This window comes from Varanus komodoensis, unplaced genomic scaffold (genome assembly GCF_004798865.1).
Source record: "Varanus komodoensis strain SLA01 unplaced genomic scaffold, ASM479886v1 scaffold156, whole genome shotgun sequence".
NCBI classification, from domain to species: domain Eukaryota; kingdom Metazoa; phylum Chordata; class Lepidosauria; order Squamata; family Varanidae; genus Varanus; species Varanus komodoensis.
Genome location: NW_025335457.1, coordinates 55,836 through 76,374, shown reverse-complemented (window position 1 = coordinate 76,374; position 20,539 = coordinate 55,836). Strand labels below are relative to the sequence as shown.

General features: G+C 63.8%; 2 protein-coding genes across 2 annotated transcripts; both read right to left on the bottom strand.

Moving 5' to 3' along the window:
* Positions 1-617: 617 nt before the first annotated feature.
* On the bottom strand, positions 618-5,021 carry LOC123021081 (class II histocompatibility antigen, M beta 1 chain). Its single transcript, XM_044425489.1, has 4 exons — positions 4,961-5,021; positions 2,961-3,242; positions 1,405-1,686; positions 618-862 (listed from the first exon to the last, which is right to left on the bottom strand). Exons 1-4 carry the CDS (start codon positions 5,019-5,021, stop codon positions 618-620), a joined length of 870 nt encoding a protein of 289 aa, XP_044281424.1.
* A 3,906-nt stretch (positions 5,022-8,927) lies between these two features.
* Positions 8,928-17,571, bottom strand: LOC123021087 (class II histocompatibility antigen, M alpha chain). Its single transcript, XM_044425496.1, has 5 exons — positions 17,466-17,571; positions 14,863-15,129; positions 12,026-12,307; positions 11,804-11,932; positions 8,928-10,442 (listed from the first exon to the last, which is right to left on the bottom strand). The coding sequence occupies exons 1-5, from the start codon at positions 17,548-17,550 to the stop codon at positions 10,429-10,431; spliced, it is 777 nt and encodes a 258-aa protein (XP_044281431.1). The 5' UTR covers positions 17,551-17,571; the 3' UTR covers positions 8,928-10,428.
* Positions 17,572-20,539: the final 2,968 nt, after the last annotated feature.

Genomic DNA, 20,539 nt, shown 5'->3' with positions numbered 1-20,539 from the left:
CACAGAAACGCTGGGGACGGGGAGGTACCGAGGGCCAGGAGGGGCACAACCCATCATGCTTGGGCTCAGTTTGGGGGTGCGGGAACCGCCCAGCGGGAGCACCCAGCTCAGCATCCGCGCTCCGCCCCGGCTGTGCAGCTGCCCTGCCAGAGGACGGGTTGTGCTCCTCTCCATCCAGACCACCTGGGCTCCCGGAAAGGGACGGCGGTAGCCCTTGTGGGCTGCAAGGAGAGCCCGTCTTTGGCCCGGACCTCAAGGAATGCTGGGCAGGTACTCCAGAAGGGGGGGGGGTGTTCGTGCGCACCAGCGTGCCGGGACATGCAGCCTGGCAGGACAGACCGAGCTCTCGTGTTCTCGCCCTCCGGCAGCCGCGCTCAAGCTGCCCAACGCAGCCTTTGTCTGCACTTCAAAGGAGAGTTCCCCCCCTTTTCGCCCCCCCCGTGCCAGAGGCCCGGCTGTCCTCACGAGGGAAGGGGCTTCTACGAAGGAAGGAAGACTCCCTCCTCCCACAAAATTCCCTGCATGCAGCAGGGTAGCTTCTCCGGGCTCTGTGTTCTCTCGGACACGCTTGCCTTCCGTGCACAGGAAGTGTCGAGGTGAGAGGAGGGCAAGCACCGTCATACAAGCCCTCGGCCAGAACCGGCACGCTTCCCCCACGGCTTCCGTCCCCCGGGGCCCAATCCGTGGGGAGCGGGCCCGCCCCTCACGAAGGGGCTTCCCATCCCACCGCACGAGCTCTCACCTTCTGGCATCCGCTTGCTCCAGAAGATCAACCCGGTGATGAGAACCACGATGCCCACGCCCAGCACTGCCGCAGAGGCGCCGATCTTGGCCTTCACCTCTGGCTGCAGCCCTGGCACCACTGCGGGGGGTGGAGGGGGGAGAGGAACACAGGAATCAGGGTAGGTCCCCAACCCAGTGGAGAGTCTCCTCACAGCGGGCCCGCCGAGACGCCCCTGCACAGGATGCTGGCTGCCCCGCTCCCCCCACACGTCCTCACCCACCCCAGTCTCCGGGGAAATGAATTCCCGCGTGTTCCTGGGACCCTTTTCGCAGGAGGAAGCGTGTCCAAAGCCTCCGTTCGCTGCGCGGTGGCTGGAAGCCCCTCCCTGCAAAGCCCCCTTGCCTCAGGGGGCGGGGGCTCCCATTGTCCCATCCCCACTGCCTCATTCCTAAACTTGGGGGATCCTGAAAGCTTTTCCTCTGTACCCCGGAAATGCCAAGGTCTCCTTCTCGGGACTTGGTGGCGGGAGAGTGAGATGGAGACTTGGCACATGGACAGAGGCACGTGGCCAGGGAAGAGACACCATTGGGGGGGGGTCAAACTGAAGAATTGCCCCTCCCCCCAGCCCCCCACAGAGCAAGCCCCAAAGCCGCCGCCCCCATGCTGCTCGCCCCTCTCACCCCAGTCCACGGTGAGGGGCGCGGGAAGGCTGGCGTGGATCACACGGCAGCTGTAGGTCCCCCCAAGGCGGGGGTCGACGGGGAGCGTCAGCTGGGCTTGGTAGGTCCAGTCCCCGTTGCTGGAGAGGGTGGGGGTGCCTCTGCCGGCCTGCACCGGGGCCCCGTTCCGCAGCCAGGAGATGCCCACCTCTTGCGGGTAGAAGCCCCACACGAGGCAGGCCAGCATGACGGGTGCCACCGTGTTGCGCGGGGTGACGGGGACGATGCGGGCCATCGGCGGGGCTGGGGGGAGAGGGGGAGCACTGAGGCGGCCAGAGTCGCGGGGACTCGTTCCCGCTGCCCACCCCCAGCCTGTTCCCGAGGCAGGCCCCAAAGCGAGCCCAGGAGTGGCGTTCCCGGAGGAGGGGACCTTCGCGAGGCCCCCTTGGATCTGGCCCGAGCCGGAGGGGTCCCCGAAGGCCTTCTAGTCCACCTGCCCCCCCCCATGCAGCTCCTCCCACGAGGGGGCGCACCCTGAGGCCGGCTGCCTCCCTGCCTAGTCGTTCTCCAGAGGGGAGCTTCAGCTGACAGGTAGCCGGCACCTGCCCCCCCCCCCCATGCATCAGCATGGTTCCCACGGCTGGCCCCACTCCCAGCCCCCTATGGGGCGCTGCTGCAGGCGTTTGGTGCAAAGAGACGGGAAGTCTGCCCAGGGTGTGGGGCTCCATCCGGAGGGCGGTCCCCCCCTGGGTTTGGGGGCTTTGCAGAACCAGCGTAGAACCATTCCAGCGTGAGAATCGAGCTGTGGTCTTTTGCTTCCCCCCTCCAAAATGTGCCTTTGCCTCCCAGGAGCCGCTCCCATCGAAGCGGGGCGGGAATGGATTCCCTGTCCAAAGCCGGTCACCCGAGGTATCCCTTCAGGGGGGCCACGATGGGCCCCCCAGCCTCGTTTCCATGCCTGGAAAAGAACGGGGGTGGGGGGAGGCTTCGCACCGAGCTGGGGGGGGGGGTCTCAGCGGCCTCTTCTGCAGGAGGAGGGCCGGTTTCGTCCTGACGTCAGAAGAGGCGCGCTTGGGGTGCGGGCAGACGTGGGCTCCCCGCTCTGGAGGTCTTCCAGACTCCGCGTGGGGGTGCGCAAGTTCTCCCATCAAGCAGCGGGCCGGTGCTGAGGACCTCGGGGGCTCTCCTGGCGACCCATGCCGAGGGGCAGCGCGGAGGGCCCCGCGTGGGCGCTACCCCAGCTGCTGGCATCCCCCTTTCCCCGCGCCGCGCCGCGCTCTCAGCCGCGCCGCTGGCGGGGACGCGGGTTGCCCGTCCGGCTGGAGGGAAACGCGCGCCCCGTCAGGGCCGGCAGCGGCTGGGGTTGCTCCGCGCGCGGCTGCGCGCCCTCCTCCCGGGGAGCAAAGCTTTTGCTGCGGGAAGCGGCCCTGGAAAGCGAGCTCTCCAAAGCGGCGGCCAGCGACGCGGGCTGCCCGCGCCCCGGACTTCTCTCCCGCTGCCCCGCTGCCTGCCGGGCCCCTCGGCGGCAGGCCGCGGTCCTGCGCCCCACCCGCGCCCCGCCGGCCCGCGGGACTCACTGCGTCGGTCGCCGCTGCGTCCCCACAGCGACTGGATCTGCTCCTGGCAGGCGCGCTGCAGCTGGCCCGTCGGCGGGAACGCTCTCTGCAGGACGGCGGCGATGGGCACCGTGGTGTAGTTCCAGGGGAAGGTGGCCCCCATGCCGCAGGGCACGAAGGCGCGGTCCTCATTGTCGTAGCACACGAAGGGCACTTTGTTGAAGGACAGCGTCCAGTTGGCCCAGAGGGCGCGGCCGTCGGCGGAGAGCGGGCAGTCCGTCTGCATGTGCACCACGAAGCCCCCTGCGCGGCGGGAGGAGGCGGAGCGTGGTCAGCGCGCCCTCCGCCGCCGGGCATCCCTGCGGCGGGGTCCGTCCCGGGCGTCCGCGCTCGGCCCCGCCACCCGGCGCCCCCGCCGCGGCGATGGGAGCGGCTGCAGCGGGGCCGAGCGCGGTGCGCCCCGCTGCTGGGCGGCCCCGGCAGGGCTCTGGAGGCCGGCGACGGGCGGCGAAGCGGCTCCGGGACGCGAGCGCCGCTCGCCCAGCCAGGGGGACGTTGGGACGGGACCGAGGGGCGCAAGGATGCCTCGTGGAGAGCGCGCGGCGGAGAGGCGCCCTTCCCTCCCCGGGGCGGCCAAGATCGTCCGCGCTCTGGCTTCCCGGCCCCGGGGATGGGTGTGCAGGCCGGGCAGGGAGGGGAGGGAGGCGTGCGGGACGTCGGGCCGGAGGAGGGCTGGGCGAGTCCCCGCGCGGCAGCGAGGCGAGCGAGGGCCCGGGAGCGAGCAGAGCCAGCGCTCTCCCCGGAGGCGGGGCGGAGGCTGCAGCGCTTCGGGCCCTCGGGAGGCGGCCCGGCACCCGGGGAGACCGCCGAGGCGAAGGAGGAAGAAGGCAGAGGGACCAAACACGGGATGGGCCAGCCCCGTCCCGCCCTGGACTGGGACGGCGAAGCCGGAGGGCGCGGCAGGACCTCTCCGTCGGCGCCCGGCTCCCCCGTCCCCCTGCGAGACGTTTCAGCCAGCCAACTTCCCGCGCCCGGGCCCGCGCCGCCCCTTCGCCGCGCACTCGCCCGTCGGCCTCCCGCTCGCGGTCCTTCCAGCTTCCTGGGCCCCCCTCGAGGCGGGCTCGCCCCCAAGCGCCGCACGCGCGCCCCACACACTCTGGCGCGGTAAAGGGCGGGCGCGCCGGTTCAGGGCGACCTTGCCCAGCCCGGTGCTCTCCCGTCCCGCTGGACTACCTCGCCCATCGTCCCTGGCCAGCCGCTTAGGGGACGATCCATGATTGGCCAAAGGCACCCCGCGAGCTTCGCGGCCAAGTGAGGATTTCAGCCTGGGCGCCCCGTCCCGTCCCGTCCCGGCGTGGCGCTCTGACCACCGGGCCACGCCGGATCCCGCCGCGACAGCCGCGAGAGGCCGGGCTCCGCAGACTGCAGTCGAGATCGTCCGTTCCGGGGAGGGGAGGGGAGGGGAGGGGAAGGAAGCGGTTGCCCGCTTGGGGGGGAGGGTTCCCCTTTCCCTCCCCCCCCCCCAGAAGACACCCAGCGCGCCTTCCGTGGGGTAAGTGAGGGTGGCTTCGCTTCCTGGGCAGCGAGGGGCAGCCCCCGCCGCGTGACCACTTCTGTGGCCTCAGCCCAGACAGGGAAATGCACCCTGGGTCCTGCGCTGGGCATTAGCGCCCCCCACGCAGATGCCCCCCCACACACACACACAACTGGTATTGACAGGTGGACTGCTGCTGGACGCAGAGGCTCCACCGCAGGGACCGGTGACCAGCGGCTGCCGTGCCCGGATCGACCGGTTCAATGCGTTGCACCGCACAACCTTCCGGGGCCATCGGGCAGCCGCTCCTCGCCGTGGCCGGCGGCCCCGGTCACTCGGCAGTGCTGCTGCCGCGGCGGGAAGGCGGCGGCGGGGAGGCGGGAAGGGGGAAGCCCGGGGTGGGGGGGGTGGGCCGAGGCGCTTTCTCACGGCCAGCAGCCCCAACAGCGCCTCGATTCAAACGGCCAAGGAAGCCGGTCCGCCCTACCTGCTCGCAGGTGAGTCAGCGCCAGGCACAGGACCCAGCACGCCAGGCGGGAGGGCCCCATTCTGCGCTCGCCCCGGAGCGGCGCAAGCCGAGGCGGACAGCGCTCGCCCCCGGGCCGCTCGTCAGGCCGTGCGCCCGCGCCCCCGGAGCACGGCAGCCCCTGGCTCTGCCCCGCTCCCTCCGCCCGGCCGCGCCTCGGTCTCCTCCAGCGGCTCCTGCAGGCGCCCGGCGGGCTGGAGGGAGTCGGAGACGCCTGCCGCCGCCGCCGCCGCCGCCCGCGCGAGTCCGGGGCGCCCCGGGGCCCCGGTTGCCCCTGCCAGAAGTCCCCGCCCGCCCCACGGGGAGCCAATGGAGAGGGCGGCCTGCTGCGCGTCAGCAGTCGCCGGGTGGAGAGGCCCCGCGCCGCAGCCCGAGAGGGAAACAGCGCCTGGCGCCGCGCAGAGCGCCCGGGCGCCGGGCTCGGACCGGGGCTCCTCCGGCTGGTGCAGGGCCCGGTTCGGCGCACCGCTGCGAGCGGGGGCCCAGAGGGACGCCGGGGCTGCAGCCCGCGCCCTGGCGGCTCCAGGTGGCCCCAGGGGCGCTCGTAGCTGGCCGGAAGGGGAGGGAGGGAAGGGCGATTCTCCCAGCTCCGACCGACCACCGGAGCGCTGGAGTTGCTCTTGGCCCGGGCGCTGCTTTCCAGCCTGGCCTGCCTCACAGGGTTGTTGTGGGGAAGGAAAGGGGGGCTCCTGGGGTCTTGGCAGCTGGTCTGAGTTCCGTGAGGAGGGGTGACAGGGGCTCTGTCTCCCTCAGCAAAGACGTAGGGAGGGCCCCAGCGACTGCGCTGGAACCATCCAGCCCATCACTCTCTCGCGCAGAGGACGCCACAGGCAGACAGGAGAGCAGCAGTACCCTCCCACCCCTCTTCCTCAGCAGCTGCTCTGCACGGGAAGGCCACCTCTGTCCGATACCGGAAGTCCCGTGGAATCATGAGGACTAGAAGGCACAGATCACATTCTCCTCCCCTTGAACGCATCCAAGCCCTTTTAATGCCATCCAAACTGGCAGGCATCTGTGAATCTTGTGGAAGTGAGTTCCGTAGTTTAACCAGGCACCGTGTGAACCCGGCCACACTTCCATCTGGTCTGAATCTCCCACCCCATCAGGTGACCGCCTCGGGTTCTAGTCTTATGAGTGCAGGAAATCAGGATCTCTCGCCACTTTCTCCACACCAGCCATTATTTTAAACTCCTCTCCCCTTCATTGCCTTTCTCTTAAACTAAATAATCCCAGATCATTCAGCCGCTCTCTTCTGGCTGCTCCTCTGAAGAGAAGTGCTCCAGCTATTTGTTGTTGAGAACATCAGAACCCGAGGAAAACCCCGCTGGATCGGACTCGAGGTCCCTCTCTTCCAGCACTCCACACACGCGGTGGAAGCCGGCTGCCCACGGGACCCCTCGAGCAGGACGGGTGCAAGTCCAGCTCCCACCCAGCTCCTCAGCAACTCCTCTGAACATTTCCCAGTTTGTCTGCATCTTCCTTCAGCTGTGGAGCCCAAAGCTGGTTGCAGGACACTAGAAGGGCACAGCTAGTACTGAACAGAAAGGAATCAGCCCCTCACGGGATTCCACGCTCACCTTGCTGGCTCAAGCACCCCCCCCCCCTCTGGCTCCCGTGCCTTCGGCCTCGTGGCCGGTGTGCAGCGTGGCGTTTGTCCCTGCTGGGCTTCATCCGTTCTCCCGCCTCCGGCCAGCGTTCCCGCCACCCGGCATCTCGCTCCGTCTTCCACGTTCGCCATCCCAGCCAGCTTGTGTCGCCCGCAGATCTGACCGTTGCTCCCACACCTCCTCACCCAGACCATTCGTAGAGACCCAAGCGCCCTGGGCCCAGGCAGAGCCCCCGGTGCTGCCGGCCGCCCTCCCAGTCTGAGGAGCGGCCCCGAGGAGCGCTCCCCCGGCCGATCCTGCCGCCAGCCCTGCGCCCGCCTGCGGGTGGCCCCACGGGGCCCCCTTGGCCGGCTTGCCAGTCCGGGGGCCGGGGGCCCGTTGCCGAAGGCGTTGCGGAGTCGGTGGGCGAGGTCCGTGGATCCCCACCGTCCACGAGGGAGGCTTCCCAGCCCAAAAGAGACCAGACCAGATCCGGCCGGCAGGGCTTGTTCCGGAGGAATCCGAGCTGCTTCTGGCGATTGCTGTGCGGCTTCCAAGGAGTTTGCAGAGGGCCTGCTTTCTAACCTGCTCCAGAATTTCCCCAGGGATTGATGTCAGACTGACCGGCCTGCATTTCCCGGGTTCTGTTTTCCCCTTCTCAAAGCAGGGGGCACTCGCCCTTCTCCAGATGCCAGGCTCCTCCCCTGTCCCCCAAAGTTTCTTATGGAAAAAGGAGGGGAAGGAGGGAAGGGGTGGTCCCTCCTGTCTTTGGTTCTGCCCCCACCCACCGTGGGCACAACCCCCCCATCAGCCAGAAGGCATTGAGAGAAGCGCCTTCCCCGGCTCTGACCTGACGGGGGGTGTCCCAGTTCCCCCCCCCCCGCCCGCTGGGTGGTTCAGGCTCCCAGGACAGGCAGAGATGAGCAGCCCTGACACATTTTCTGGATTGTTTTGGGGCTCCCCCCTCCCCCAACAGAGAATGGCGGGAAACACACACCGATGAACCATCTCCGGGCTGGATCGTTTCCCTCTCTGCAAAGGAGTTTTATTGGGCAGCATCTGGTACAAAAAAGCCATAAAGGAAAGTGGAATTGGAGTTTCTGATTGCAAATGATCAGTGCAGCAAAGAGGTCCGGCGCCTTGGCATGCCCGCAGGCCCAGAGAGCCCTGTCTCCCCCTGCCCACGTCCCTTCTCTGTGAGGCCTCATCCACTTTGGCCCCCACAGCTTGCCTGCCTTTGATGGCCGCCTGATTGGGCAGGAATCATCCTGGGCGGCCTCTCCCTGCAGCGGCCGGTCTGGGGACTGCGGCTCCCACTGGGGGTGGGGCTGTACCAGGAGGAGGGGCTCCCACGCCGGAGTGCGGAGCGGCCCCAGTGGCAGGGCCGAGTGGCACAGTCCTACTGTGGGTTAACGGGCTCAGATGAAAGCGAGCAGTGCATCAGCAACGGGTGGCTGCCTGACGTCAGGAGAGGGTATCCTTCCCTCAAAGGGAGCCCCTCCCCGTGGGGAAACCCTCTCAGCGGCCTGATGAGCCCCCCACACGAGGCCAGGAACAGAATACGGGGCATTGATGCTGCCTGGCGTAGAAAGCAAGGGGCAAAAATGAAGCGAACGGCGGCTCTGGCCGTTCTGTCTGCTGGGGCGGGATGGCGTCCTGCCGACATCTCACCAGACGTCTCCGTGCTCGCCGGGCACGTGAATGTGCGGCTGGCTGGAGGTGGGGGTCAGACTAGATGGCCCGGAGACCCCTTCTGCCTCACTCTGTTTCTACGAGCAGAGCCGGCTGGAGCCAGGGTCAGACTAGATGGCCCAGAGGCCCCTTCTGCCTCACTCTGCTTCTATGTTTCTATGAGCAGAGCTGGCTGGAGCCGGGGTCAGACTAGATGGCCCGGAGGCCCCTTCTGAATCGCTCTGCTTCTATGTTTCTATGAGCAGAGCCGGCTGGAGCCGGGGTCAGACTAGATGGCCCAGGAGGCCCCTTCTGACTCGCTCTGCTTCTATGTTTCTATGAGCAGAGCTGGCTGGAGCCGGGGTCAGACTAGGTGGCCCAGGAGGCCCCTTCTGCCTCACTCTGCTTCTTTGAGCGGAGCCAACTGGAGCTGGGGTCAGACTAGATGGCCCGGGAGACCCTTCTGACTCGCTCTGCTTCTATGTTTCTATGAGCGGAGCCGGCTGGAGCCGGGGTCAGACTAGATGGCCCAGGAGGCCCCTTCTGACTCGCTCTGCTTCTATGTTTCTATGAGCAGAGCTGGCTGGAGCCGGGGTCAGACTAGATGGCCCAGGAGGCCCCTTCTGACTCGCTCTGCTTCTATGTTTCTATGAGCAGAGCCGGCTGGAGCCGGGGTCAGACTAGATGGCCCGGAGGCCCCTTCTGCCTCGCCCTGTTTCTATGTTTCTTCACCACCACGTTGAAAGGCTCAACTCTGCATCACACTTGGGAGCAGAGAGGGCCAAGGTGCCCATTCCAAAGAACCACGTGGTACAGTCCTCTCCTGCCCCAGGACTGTACCTCTTCACCTGGCAGGTGGGGGGGGGAAGTCACATGACCGTCCGTGAAGGAAAAAGAGAGATGGAGGGGAGCTTCCTCATTGCACGCCCACAGATATTTTTGCGGAGGAAGCCATCGGTCACGGAGTTCCTCACCACCAGCACCACCAAACCTGACTGGTCCTCTCTGGTGGCTGGGACTGCATGCAGAACTGGGCACGGGAGGGGGGCTGGAAAAGAGAGGCCATGTCCCCTTCCCCACCCCCACCCCCCAATGGGCACTTGCAGTGCTTGGTGCAGATGGAGGCACCGAAGGGGACAGATTTCTGCCTGGAAAACTAGGTGACATTTCTCGCCCTCCTTGTCCAAGGGACTCGAGACTGGCTGCACTCCGACGCCCGCTACTGCTTGGAGGGCCGTCAGGAGCCCCCCTGCCCCGTCAGAGGTCTTCTGAATGTCCCCAGATCTTAACTCTAGTCTCCTTTCTGTGTCCCGGCATCCCATCCAGTTCTCCGCAGGAAGCCAGAGTGCTCCTGGGCATGTCTACTCGGGGCAAGTCCCGCTGAGCTGGGTGGGCCTTCTCCCAGGTAATTTAGGGATAGATCCAAGCACAGCTCTCCTCCCGGTGAGACCCGGCAGCGGCTTTCTGCTTCTAAACCTCTGCAGGACCGTCGTGGATTCAGAGCTTCTGACTGACCTGGTGGGGGGGCGGCTCTGGGTGCCTGCACCTCCCTGCAAAATTCGGCCCACAGATCCCAGACGGATGAGGAAGGGGCCGGCTGCAGGTAAGGAAGGCCACCTGGGGGAGTACCACCCCCCCCCCACGGCACACGAGGGAGGGATTACGCCAGGCCTCTGCTCCATGGGGCTGAGGGGCTGAAAGGACACGCCAGGCGGGGGTTCTGCAGGACTGCTCCAGACACTCGGCCTGGCGCCCGCCCTGTACCCCCCCCCGCCCCATCACCCTGTCTGGGCTTCTGGCGAACCCCTCCTGTGTGTGGGCGCATCACGGCCCGGATCGGGCCACCCCTGCAGTAAAGAGGGGCCGGCGGGGCTGTGGGGGGCACAGCCAGGGGTTGAGGAGTGCGGCAGGGCAGGGGGGGGGGCTTCTCTCGCAGACCCCTCGTGGGGCCGCATCAGGACCGGGGAGCGAAGCGGCTGGCTGGGCCCGGTGCAGGTGGGATGGTGGGCGGCGGTGGCGGGGGGGGGGCTCTGTTGCTCGTCCACAGAATTGCCCCACCGGCTGGGCGAGTTCCCGGCTTGCTGGACCACCCGGGGGTGGGGGGGGGCAGGGGGGGAGGTGTGGGGCAGTGGAAACGATGCCTCTTCTCGAGGGGGGTCCTCATGACGTTGGTCAGGGAGATCCGGCTGGGGGAGGAAAAGGGAAGGATCAAAGCGGCGGCACGAACGGAAAGCGGCGGCAACAGCCCCCCAACTCCTCTGAGCACCTCTGGGACTGACTCCCTTCGAGGGGGTCCTCCCCTCCTGCAGCTGCTCAAGGGGCCCCGAGGCCTGGGAGCCCCACGCCTGCCTGCCGGGCCAGCAAAGGGGGCTCCCGAGTGCCGGGCGTAGAGCTGGGGTGCCCTCCCACCTGCCGGGCCTCTGCCCAGCGGCACCTCGTGGCCCAAGGGGCCTGGGCAGAGGGCTGCACCAGCCTTGCCCCACTTGGACTCCTGGGCTTTGGGGCCCTACCTCCCCCATCATCCCCCAGAGGGGGCCTGCTTGGGGAAGCATGTGCTCTGTTCTGGGCCGGGGTGGTGGGGATGCATCTCGCCAGGCGTCCACAGCTCCCACTCCCAGCTTTTCCACCTATGCTTTTTCGATTCACCTTTCTATTTTCCCATTATTTTAAGGTTTGGTTAGGTTTTAATGCGGGCTCTATCTGATTGGCATTATCTGGATGCTGGGCTTCATGCCGTTTTATGCTGCTTTTACTGTAAGACCGTCCCGAGATGCTAGTCGTTGGACGGTATAGAAAAGCTTTAAATAAGTAAATAAAAGCGTGAAATAAATTCTTGGCTGGCTTCCAGTACAAGAATCCGAGAAGAGCAGAGTCAAAGGGGCCTCCAAAGCCACTGGGTCCGGCCCCTGCTCTGCGCAGGGCTCCCAGTTATTTATTTATATTGCAATTTATATCCTGCCTTTTTCCTACAAAGGGCCCAAGGCAGCTTACATCATTCTCCTCCTCCATTTTATCCCCACAACAACAACCCTGTGAGGTAGGTTGGGCTGAGAGTCTGTGACTGGCCCAGAGTCACCCAGTTGGCTCCATGGCTGAGCGGGGACTCGAACCCGGATCCTCTGAATCCCAGTCCCATGCTCTTAACCACTACACCACACTGGCTCTCAGTGTTACGCCAGTTACACCTCCCCCCTCAGGGGGCCTCCTAAAAGGCACGAGGGGACCCGGGATCCATCATGCCCACCCCGTGCCCAGAGGGGGGCTCTCCACCCATCCGCCCTGTGCCCTCGCCAGGCCAGCCCTTCTGTGGCAAGAGGGGGCTGGTGGCCGGTGCGACGTGAGGGGGCAGGGCGTTCTCCTCATGTCCCACGGCCCCCTCAGCATCGCCTGCAAGCCCCCCTCGAAGGACGCGGCGGGGGGTGTGATGGAGCCCCAGTGCCCCTGCGGGACGGGGGCCGGGGCCGCCAAGAGCTGCTGGGGGCGCGCCGGGGCTGGTGCGGCCGTCTCCGGCCATGTGCGACTCTCCCCCGGGAGGACCCGGGCCTACCTGCTCTCCTGAACCGGAGGGCCAGGGCGATCAGGGCCAGCCCCATGACGGTGAAGAGGATCCCCACCCCGCAGCCGAGGCCGCACAGGACATCTTCCAGGAGTTGCGAGGCAATGGGGTCCTTGGGGACTGTGGGAGGGAGACACAAGCAGGGCGGGGGGGGTCAGTCTGAGGACCGGGGCCGAGGGACATGGGGGGGGGCTGCGGGAGGCGGGGACTCACCCCAGAAGGCCATGCTGCTGAACTTGCTACGGGGGGTCTTGACGGTGCAGCTGTAGACGTCTCGCTCCTGGGGGGTCACCTCCAGGTAGGAGAAGATCTGGAAGTCCAGCGTCTGGATGGGGTAGATCTGAGTGGTGGTCACCCCCAAGTCCACCGGCTTGTCCTGATGCTGCCAGGAGATGGTGGCCGACGGTGGGAAGACGTTGGTCACGGAGCAGACCAGGGTGTTGGGCTTGCCCAGCTGGAGGGGCTGCAGGGTGAAGATCTCCACCTGGGGGATACCTGTGGGAGAAGGGATACGGGGGGCAAGTGGGCCGCACCGTCCTCGACTCACAGACCAGCGCAGTCGGGCCATGCAGGCCATCGAGCCCACCCCGCTGCTGCTGCAGGACGCCCAGTCGCACCATCCCACTCAGAGGGCTGCCCCGTTTCTTTTGAATGCCTCCAGTGCGGGGGAGCCCCCACCTCTCCTGGCAGCTGGCCCCACTGCCGTGTTGCTGTGACCCCGAGGAAGCTTTTCCCCGTGTTCAGCCTGAACCTGGGCTGCCACAACCTCAAATGACCCTTCCGAGTCCTGCGCCCTGGGATCAGCAAGAGGAGACCTTGGCCTCCCGCTCTGCGACAGCCTGAGAGGATCCCCTGTCCCCCCTCCGTCTTCTCTTCCCAAGGCTGGACAGGCCCCGTTCCCTCTGAGGGTCTCTCCCCACAGGGCAGCGTTTCCAAACCCTGCATCCTTTTTCTTCCCCTCCTCCGGACCCTTTCGAACTTTCCTGCCTCTTAAATCTGAGTGCCCAGAACGGGACACAGGACTCCAGGTGAGGTCTGACTAGTGAGGAGTATAGGGGAACTACTCCTTCTTGTGATTTGGAAGTAATACTTCTGCTAATGCATCCCAAAATAGCATTTGCCCTTTTGGCGGCTGCATTGCATTGTCGGCTCATATTTAGCCTGTGGCCCATAATGACTCTGAGATCTTTTTCTTTTTCAGTTCTGTTGAGCCACGTAATCGTAATTGTATCTATACTTTTGGTTTCTTTTTCCTACATAGGTGGAGGACTTGTCCCTGTTGAATCACATTCTGTTGCTTTCACCCCAGTGTTCAAGTTTATCAAGATCACCCTGGATCTTCATTCTGCTTTCCAGGGTGTTTGTTATTCCACTCAGTTTCGTATCATCTGCAAATCTGAATACTTTCCTTGTACTTCCTCATCCAAATCATTAATAAAGGTGTTGAAAAGCACTGGGCCCAGTACTGGATCCTGTGCTCTCCCCCACCGGTGACCTCCCTCCAGTTTGAGAAGGTGCCCTTGATGAGCTCTCTTTGTGTCCGACTTAGCAGCCAATTTTGGATCCACCTGAGAGTTTTTCCTTCTAGTCCACTTTTTGCTAATTTGCTTATCAGAATGTCCTGGGGCACCATGTGGAAAGCTTTGCTAAAGTCAAGGTAGAGTATGTCACCTTGGACCCCCCTCCCAAAGACGTCACACAGAAGGTGGACGGGGCCCAACTTGGAGAATCTTGAGATTTCCGTGCAGATGGGTCTGCGGGGGAATATTTCGCAATTGCTTTGCAGAAATTAGTCATGCCTGTCCTGGTTGCCCCAGGCGGAATGCAGCAGAGGCGAAAAGGTTTGGCATCTGTACGGATCGGCTGCCACACTTGCGGGGCTGGGAAGGGCCGCCGGGTCATCCCATGCAGCTGCTGTCGGCTCCCTGGCGGGGGGCTGGCCCATCCCTCCCCGCACTCCAAGGAGCCTGAGCTACAGCCGAGCGGTCTCCGTGCCAGGGGCCCCTCACGCTCGGCCCTTGGTCCCAGTCCAGCCTGGCAGCGCTTCCGTCTTTGGAGACGGCTCCCCTGCCTCTCCGCCATCCTGGCCCCTTCAGGCCGACGGGGGGATGTGGCCCCACTTGGCAATCATGGTGCTGCTCACGACACACCAGGTGCCACCGCTGTGCAACTCAGGGATGGCTCCATGCTGCCAGAGGCCTGTCCCGAGGCCAAACCGGGACGTGCCCAGAGCATCCTTCCAGCCCGCTGGGGTTGGTCCTCCTCCTTCTGCTCCCTGAGCGAGGAGTCCCCCATGCTGCCGGAGGGTCTGCAGTGCGTCAGAGGCAGGGCTGCCGGCACAGGGGCTGGAAGGGAGCAGGCGCGCTGTGCACGGGAACGGCCGGGGAGGCCTGCCACCGCCTGCTCGAAGCCACCGGGCAGCGTCTCGGGGCGGGCGGCACAGAATGGCGGCACCACGGGAAGCTGCGCGAGACAGACCCTGCGGCCGGAGGACCCGCGCGGTGGGCACGCCTCCTCGCCGGCTTCCTCTTCTCTGCCCCCACACACTTCCCCTCGGCCATGCCCCACAGCGCTTTCGCTTTCTCTGCCTCTGCTTAGACTCCTCCCGGTTCAGAGGGCAGCCTGCAGCGCCCTGGCCCACGGGGGCTCCCTCCCCCTGCGTCCGCAGCTTCTCGGTGGGGCGCTCTGGAAGTCCTGCGGGGGGGGCCTTCCAGCCTGGGCCAGTCCCCGGGGCAGGCAGGGTGGGCACCGGCGTGGGAGCTGCCCCCTGAATTGGCGTGGAGGATTAAACCCGGCTGGCACGGCTAAAAGGGCCTGCCTGCGGAGGAACCGGGCGACGGGCACTTTTAAACAAAGGTGCTCCAGGGTTCCTTAGCTTAATACAAGCGCCTGCACGCCTGGCGGACAATCTGCCCCCACGGACCACCCCAGCACGGCGACAGAAGAGCGCCTTCTAAGAACCGAGGGAAGGGACAGCAGGCTCTTCTTGCAAATTTATGCAGATTTCATTTACCTGCCCATTAAAACGCAAAGGTGAGGCAAGCGTTTACCTTTTGCTTCGGGCATGCCGATGTATGTGTCTGAAAAGTTGGTGAGGAGGGTTAGGACCTCGTTGCAGAAGTCCCGCTGCTTCCCGATTTTATCGATGGAGGTGCGGTTCTGCACCTCCGGCTGGAAACTGGGCAGGCGCGGGTGCCAGGTGGATCCCGGAAAGTCAAACCAGAACAGCTCGTCATCGTCCAGAGTCTGGGCCAGGCCGGAAAATGGGGGGTCTCTCTGGCAAAAGAACACCTCGGAAAACAGGTGCGCAGGCTCCTCTGGGGAAAGGCGGGAGGGGGAAGAAAGGAAGGAGAGGGGTCAACGCGCGTCGACGGAGCTCTTGCCCACGGGCCGCGAGGCGGTGGCTCGGCTGCATTCCCCACGTCCGGGAAGGGACGTGGGTGAGCCCCAAGGTCCGGGCAGCGCTGGGCGGGCGAGTGACCCCACTGCGTGGGGGGATTTGGACCGTGTGGAGCTCCGGCATGGCAGCCGCTGGTTTAAAATGCTCTGAGCCGCGCTTGTCTGGGAATGGCGGCGTCCGCTCAAACTCGCTGGGAAATCTGACATGCTCCGAAGCTGGCCATTCCACGCCCCTGAGGGCACCCAGGCTGAGAGAGGATCCTGTGGAAGAAGCGCTCGGCCCTGCACCCGGGGATGCGCACGCCCGGCCCTTCGCAGCCGGTGCAGAGAGAACCATGCCTCCGAGGTCGGTCGCAAGGGCAACCTGGGAGAGCGGGGAGGGGGCCTTCCAGCAGGCGGAGGCGGGAGCAGACCAGGCCCTGCAGCACCCCATCCGGGGTGTCCCGGCAGTGTCCTGCCCCCTCCCTGTCCAAAATGCTGTGAGGAAATCGGCTACTGAGATGACTTGCCCACTCGCCTCCACGCCCCTTCCGCCCTCCACCTGGAAGGGACTGTACGCCTCTGGGTTGGGAGGCTGGGGGGTCCCTGTTTGGTCTGAGCCCGAAGGGACTGGCACAGAGGGGGAAGGGCATGGGCTGAGATCAGACTTCCCCTTCCCCTTTCTCAAGCCAGGAAAGCTCGCAGCATGGCTCTGAGAACGGCAGATCCGATCCATGATCCCCATTTGCTAGTTCAGTGTGGACTAAATAAATTCAGGGGGCTTCTCTGTCGGCTGCCTGTGAGAAGGCATGGACCCAGGGGTGGCCTCCGTTTTGCCTAGTGTCCCATTCCTTCCCTTCCCTTCCCTTCCCTTCCCTGGTGGTGGAGGCCCCGATCCCACTGCCTGGAAGTGTCTCCCCGCGGGATAAAGGTGACCTCCGGCACACACCTCGCACATCCCGCAGCCAGTGAGGTCCCTCTGAACCCTTTCAGAAGGAGGGTAGACTCGAAACGGATGCAAGCCCCAGCCAGGGTGTCTCTGAGCATGAGCAGACCACCCTCCTTGAAGGGGCCCAGACTCCAGCTGCAACTAAGGTGGATTCTGGATAGTGGTATTTAAAGAAAATATTTCAGGCTTGCCTTTCAGGGCAGGAGTACCTGCAACAGTGCATAGAAGAATAAAACCCCCATATTGAAAATGCAGTAAGGAAAACAGTAGAGAGAGCGAAAGCAGGACTATAAACACAAAATGCAGAGCAAAGTTTCTCCGGCCCAACTTCTTATTAACTTTTGCAGAGTGTGTTTAGGGCTGTGGCCACTGTGTTTTGGGCCACAGGAATTATTCGATGGACCGTTTTAAAACAATAGCAATGCAATTCATAAAATAATAACAATTCTTATTAATACCACTGGTATGAAAAAGGAGCATGTCAGGGTTAGTTTGCATCACGGTTGGGGTTAGTAGAGGGGAATTCTAGTCTCCGTACTGCCATGAAGCTTTGCTGGGTGACTTTGAGCAGCCGGCATGAAGCGGAGCTTACCTCAAAGGCTTGTTTTAGGGATAAATGGGGAGGAGGAAGAGCATCTAACCTGCCTCGGTCTCTTTGGAGGCACAGCCGGGAAATTACGATTAAAAGGAGGTGAAAAGGGCATGGGGGGGGGGGAGCGAGGTGCAGAAGCGCTGGAACCGTCAGGCTCTCCAAAGCACAGCGCTATTAAGGTGCACCCAGGAGTGGCAGGGCTCTGAAGGCGTTCCCTGCCCGGGTTCAGATGCAAAAGTGAAACCTGGAAATGCTTGAAGCAGGAAAAGGGAGAGGCGTCAGAGCGGATGACTGATCTCTTGATCTCAAGTTGGCAAACTCGTTGGTCTTAGGGCTGGCGGAGAGGAACCAAAGGCGGTTTAGGAATTCAAAAGACCACCCCCATCCATGAGATCTGAAGGCATGCGGAGTCCCGCCTCCAGATTTCGTGGATTTACACACAATGCCACCCAGGTGGGCTTCGGTCTGACCGCGTCCAATCCGCCAAGAGCTGCACCGGTTGGATACCTGCCCGACAGGCAGATGTTTAAAGCATCTGGGAGCTTCGCCAGGGGAAAGCGGGGAGGGGGCGAGCCTAGTGGGCGACACGCCAGCGCTGGGGAAAGGCAAAAATAGGGCAGAGGGGGGAAGCAGGGGGGAAGCCGGGGAGACGCAAGGACCCCCCCACCCAAACGTGGGTCCCCCTCCCACATGCGCGCGCGCACGGCCCTGTAGACACGCGCATCCGGACGTACCTTGGGGGGCGGTCGCCGCCGCCGCCGCCGCCGCGCAGAGCACAGCCAGGGCCCCAAGCCCCGCCGCGCACCGCCCGCGCCCCATCGCCCGCCCGGCTCCGGAGCGCCTTCTGAGCCCCGGGAGAGGCGCCCCTCCCACCGGGTCGGCTCCGCGGAGCGGCCCTTCAAGCTGGCCAATGCGGCGCCTCCGCGCGGCGGCGTCACCTGTTGCCGGGCAAGGGGCGCGGACTCCGGCGCCGAGGCATACTTAGTCGGTGGCGCGGCGGCGAGGCTTCGGCCCACCGCGGGAGGGCAGGCGGAGAAAGGGGGCGCCGGCAAAGGCCTGGCCGCTTCTCCCGGGGTGCTTTTCTCCCCCCTGCCCTTTCACAGGGCAGGGCAGTCCTTGCTTGCCTTCGGGGTGCGGTCCAAGGGCCACTCGCAAGAGGAAAGTGCGCCGGGAGGGAGGAGGAAAAGGCAAGCCCCCCACACCAGCTCTTCGATTCAGAGTTTTGTGCGGTGCTCCTGCCGGCGCTGGAGGGCCAGCGAGGCTCCCAGCAGCTGTTCCTTCTCTGATGGCAGGCCAGGCTGGCCTCCCTGTGCCATAACGTTCTTCCTGGGCAGCAGTGGGGGCAGACCCCAGTGGCCCCTCAGTTGCTGGCTGGCCAAGGAGACCCCCATTCTCATTTTAAAGGAACACAGATGCACGGAATGTTGTCTTTATTATTAATGGTAGTGATGATAAGAAACATCCCTTGCCGGCCGGCTTTGCTCTTCAAGCCACAAGCAGCTTCAAGTGAAGGCCGACCCAGGAGCTTCGCTTACCTTCTGACGGCAGAGGAGCTGTTTGAAAGCTGCTGTGCAGGCTGGGACTGCTGGGAATTGAAGTCAGGGGCAGAGCCCCTGGGAAGAGGCCTGCCACTGCGCCGCCTCTTCCCCAGCGGCGTCTCGCTCTGGCCCCTCTGGAGCCGATGCCCAGGCCGGGCCGCCTTGGGCCTGTGCTCCCTGCCCACCAGCAAGCCAGCAGCAGCCAGGATGATGGGGGGGGGGGGGGGCAGGAGCAGCTGGGAATGCAGTGATGGAGCCACTGAGGCTGGGGGCCCACTGAGTGTGGGACCAGCCTTGCTTTGCCCTCAACACGTCTGCAGAGCGTCCGTTTGGAAAGGGCAGCTTTAGGGACTCTGGGGGGGTCAAGATTCAGTCCTCCTTTCTGTGTTGGCCCCTTGGGCTGTTGGACAAATGAGCATGAGGAGCAGGGTCTTTTTGGGGGTGGCATTCAGCCCCCCCCCGGGAACATCCTTCAGCAGGGATGGGTCGCCCCCTGCTTTCTTTGCGTCTCTTCGTCATGAAATGTCCAAGCTTGGTTACCTTCAGGGCTGTCTCCTCCTCATAGCTGCCCGGCCCTCTGGGTCAGCTTCAGCGGGTCCTGCTTACGGTGAGGGACACCTTTCCTCCTTTCTCCCGTGGCACCCAGCTCGTGGCACCCCCTCCCTGGGAGTCTGCCTAGCCCAGGGGTCGGCGACCTTTAACACTCAAAGAGCCATTTGGACCCGTTTCCCACACAAAAGAAAACACCGGGAGCCACAAAACCCTTGGGACATCTAAAATGAAGATAACACTGCATATATCGTTTTTTACCTTAATGCTATGTAGATCTTCATTACGATTTTGCTGCAGCTCTTGTTTGTTTGTTTGTTTAGAAAGCTTCTATGCTGCCCCATTTGCTGGAGCCTTGGGGTGGCTTACAACAATAAATAAATAACAACAATATAAAACAATACAATATAATTGGAGACGTCCTGGCCATAAATAAATTTATTCGTTGTAAAACAAATAACGAGGGCACCAGGCGGATCTCTCTGGGGAGCGCATTCCATAGATTGGGCGCCACTGCAGAGAAAGCCCTCCTCCGAGTACCTACCCTCCTAATTTCCTTCACGGAGGGTTCCCTGAGAAGGGCCTCTCCCGTAGATCTCAAGGGGCGGGCGGGCGTATATGGATGTAAGCGCTCCTTCAGGTAACCAGGACCCAAGCCGTTTAGGGCTTTATAGGTCATCACCAACACCTTGAATTGGGCCCAGACTTCAATGGGAAGCCAGTGGAGCTGACGGAGGACTGGAGTCATGTGAACACAACGCCCAGTCCCCGACAGCAGCCTGGCAGCTCTATTTTGCACCAATTGAAGTGTTCGGACCGTCTTCAAGGGTAGCCCCACGTAGAGCATGTTGCAGAAGTCTAGGCGGGAAGTCACCAGCGCGTGTGTCACCGTCGCCAGGCAGTCGTACTCCAGGTAGGGGCGCAGCTGATGGATCAGCCGAAGCTGAAGGAAGGTGCTCCTCGCCATCGCTGTCACCTGAGCTTCCAGTGAAAGCTCCGGGTCGAGGAGCACTCCCAGGCTGCGGACCTTGTCCCTAAGAGGGAGTGCAACCCCATTCAGGACCAGGTCAAATCCACCCTCTCCGAAGCCCAATCCGCCAACCAACAGGACCTCCGTCTTGTCTGGATTGAGCTTCAGTTTATTGGCCCTCATCCAGCCCATTACCTCGGCCAGGCACCGGTTCAGTACAGCCACCGCCTCACCTGGATTGGTGGAAAACGAGAGGTAGAGCTGGGTATCATCAGCGTACTGGTGATTCCACAGCCCACACCTCCTGATGACCTCTCCCAGCGGTTTCATATAGATGTTAAACAGCAAAGGGGACAAAATGGAGCCCTGCGGAACTCCATGGCGTAGCTGCCATGGTGCAGAGCCATAGTCCCCCAGCACCACCTTCTGGAACCGGCCATTGAGATAGGAGCGGAACCACTGCAAAGCAGTGCCTCCGACCCCCAATCCCACTAGCCTATCCAGGAGGATACCATGGCCGATGGTATCGAAAGCCGCCGAGAGGTCCAGAAGAACCAACAGGGACGCACTCCCCCTGTCCTTCTCCCTGCACAGGTCATCGTACAGGGCGACCAAGGCAGATTCAGTGTCGTACCCGGGTCTGAAGCCGGACTGAAATGGGTCCAGATAATCAGTTTCCTCCAAGAGTGCTTGGAGTTGTCCCGCCACCACCCGCTCCAACACCTTGCCCAAAAACGGGATGTTGGCCACT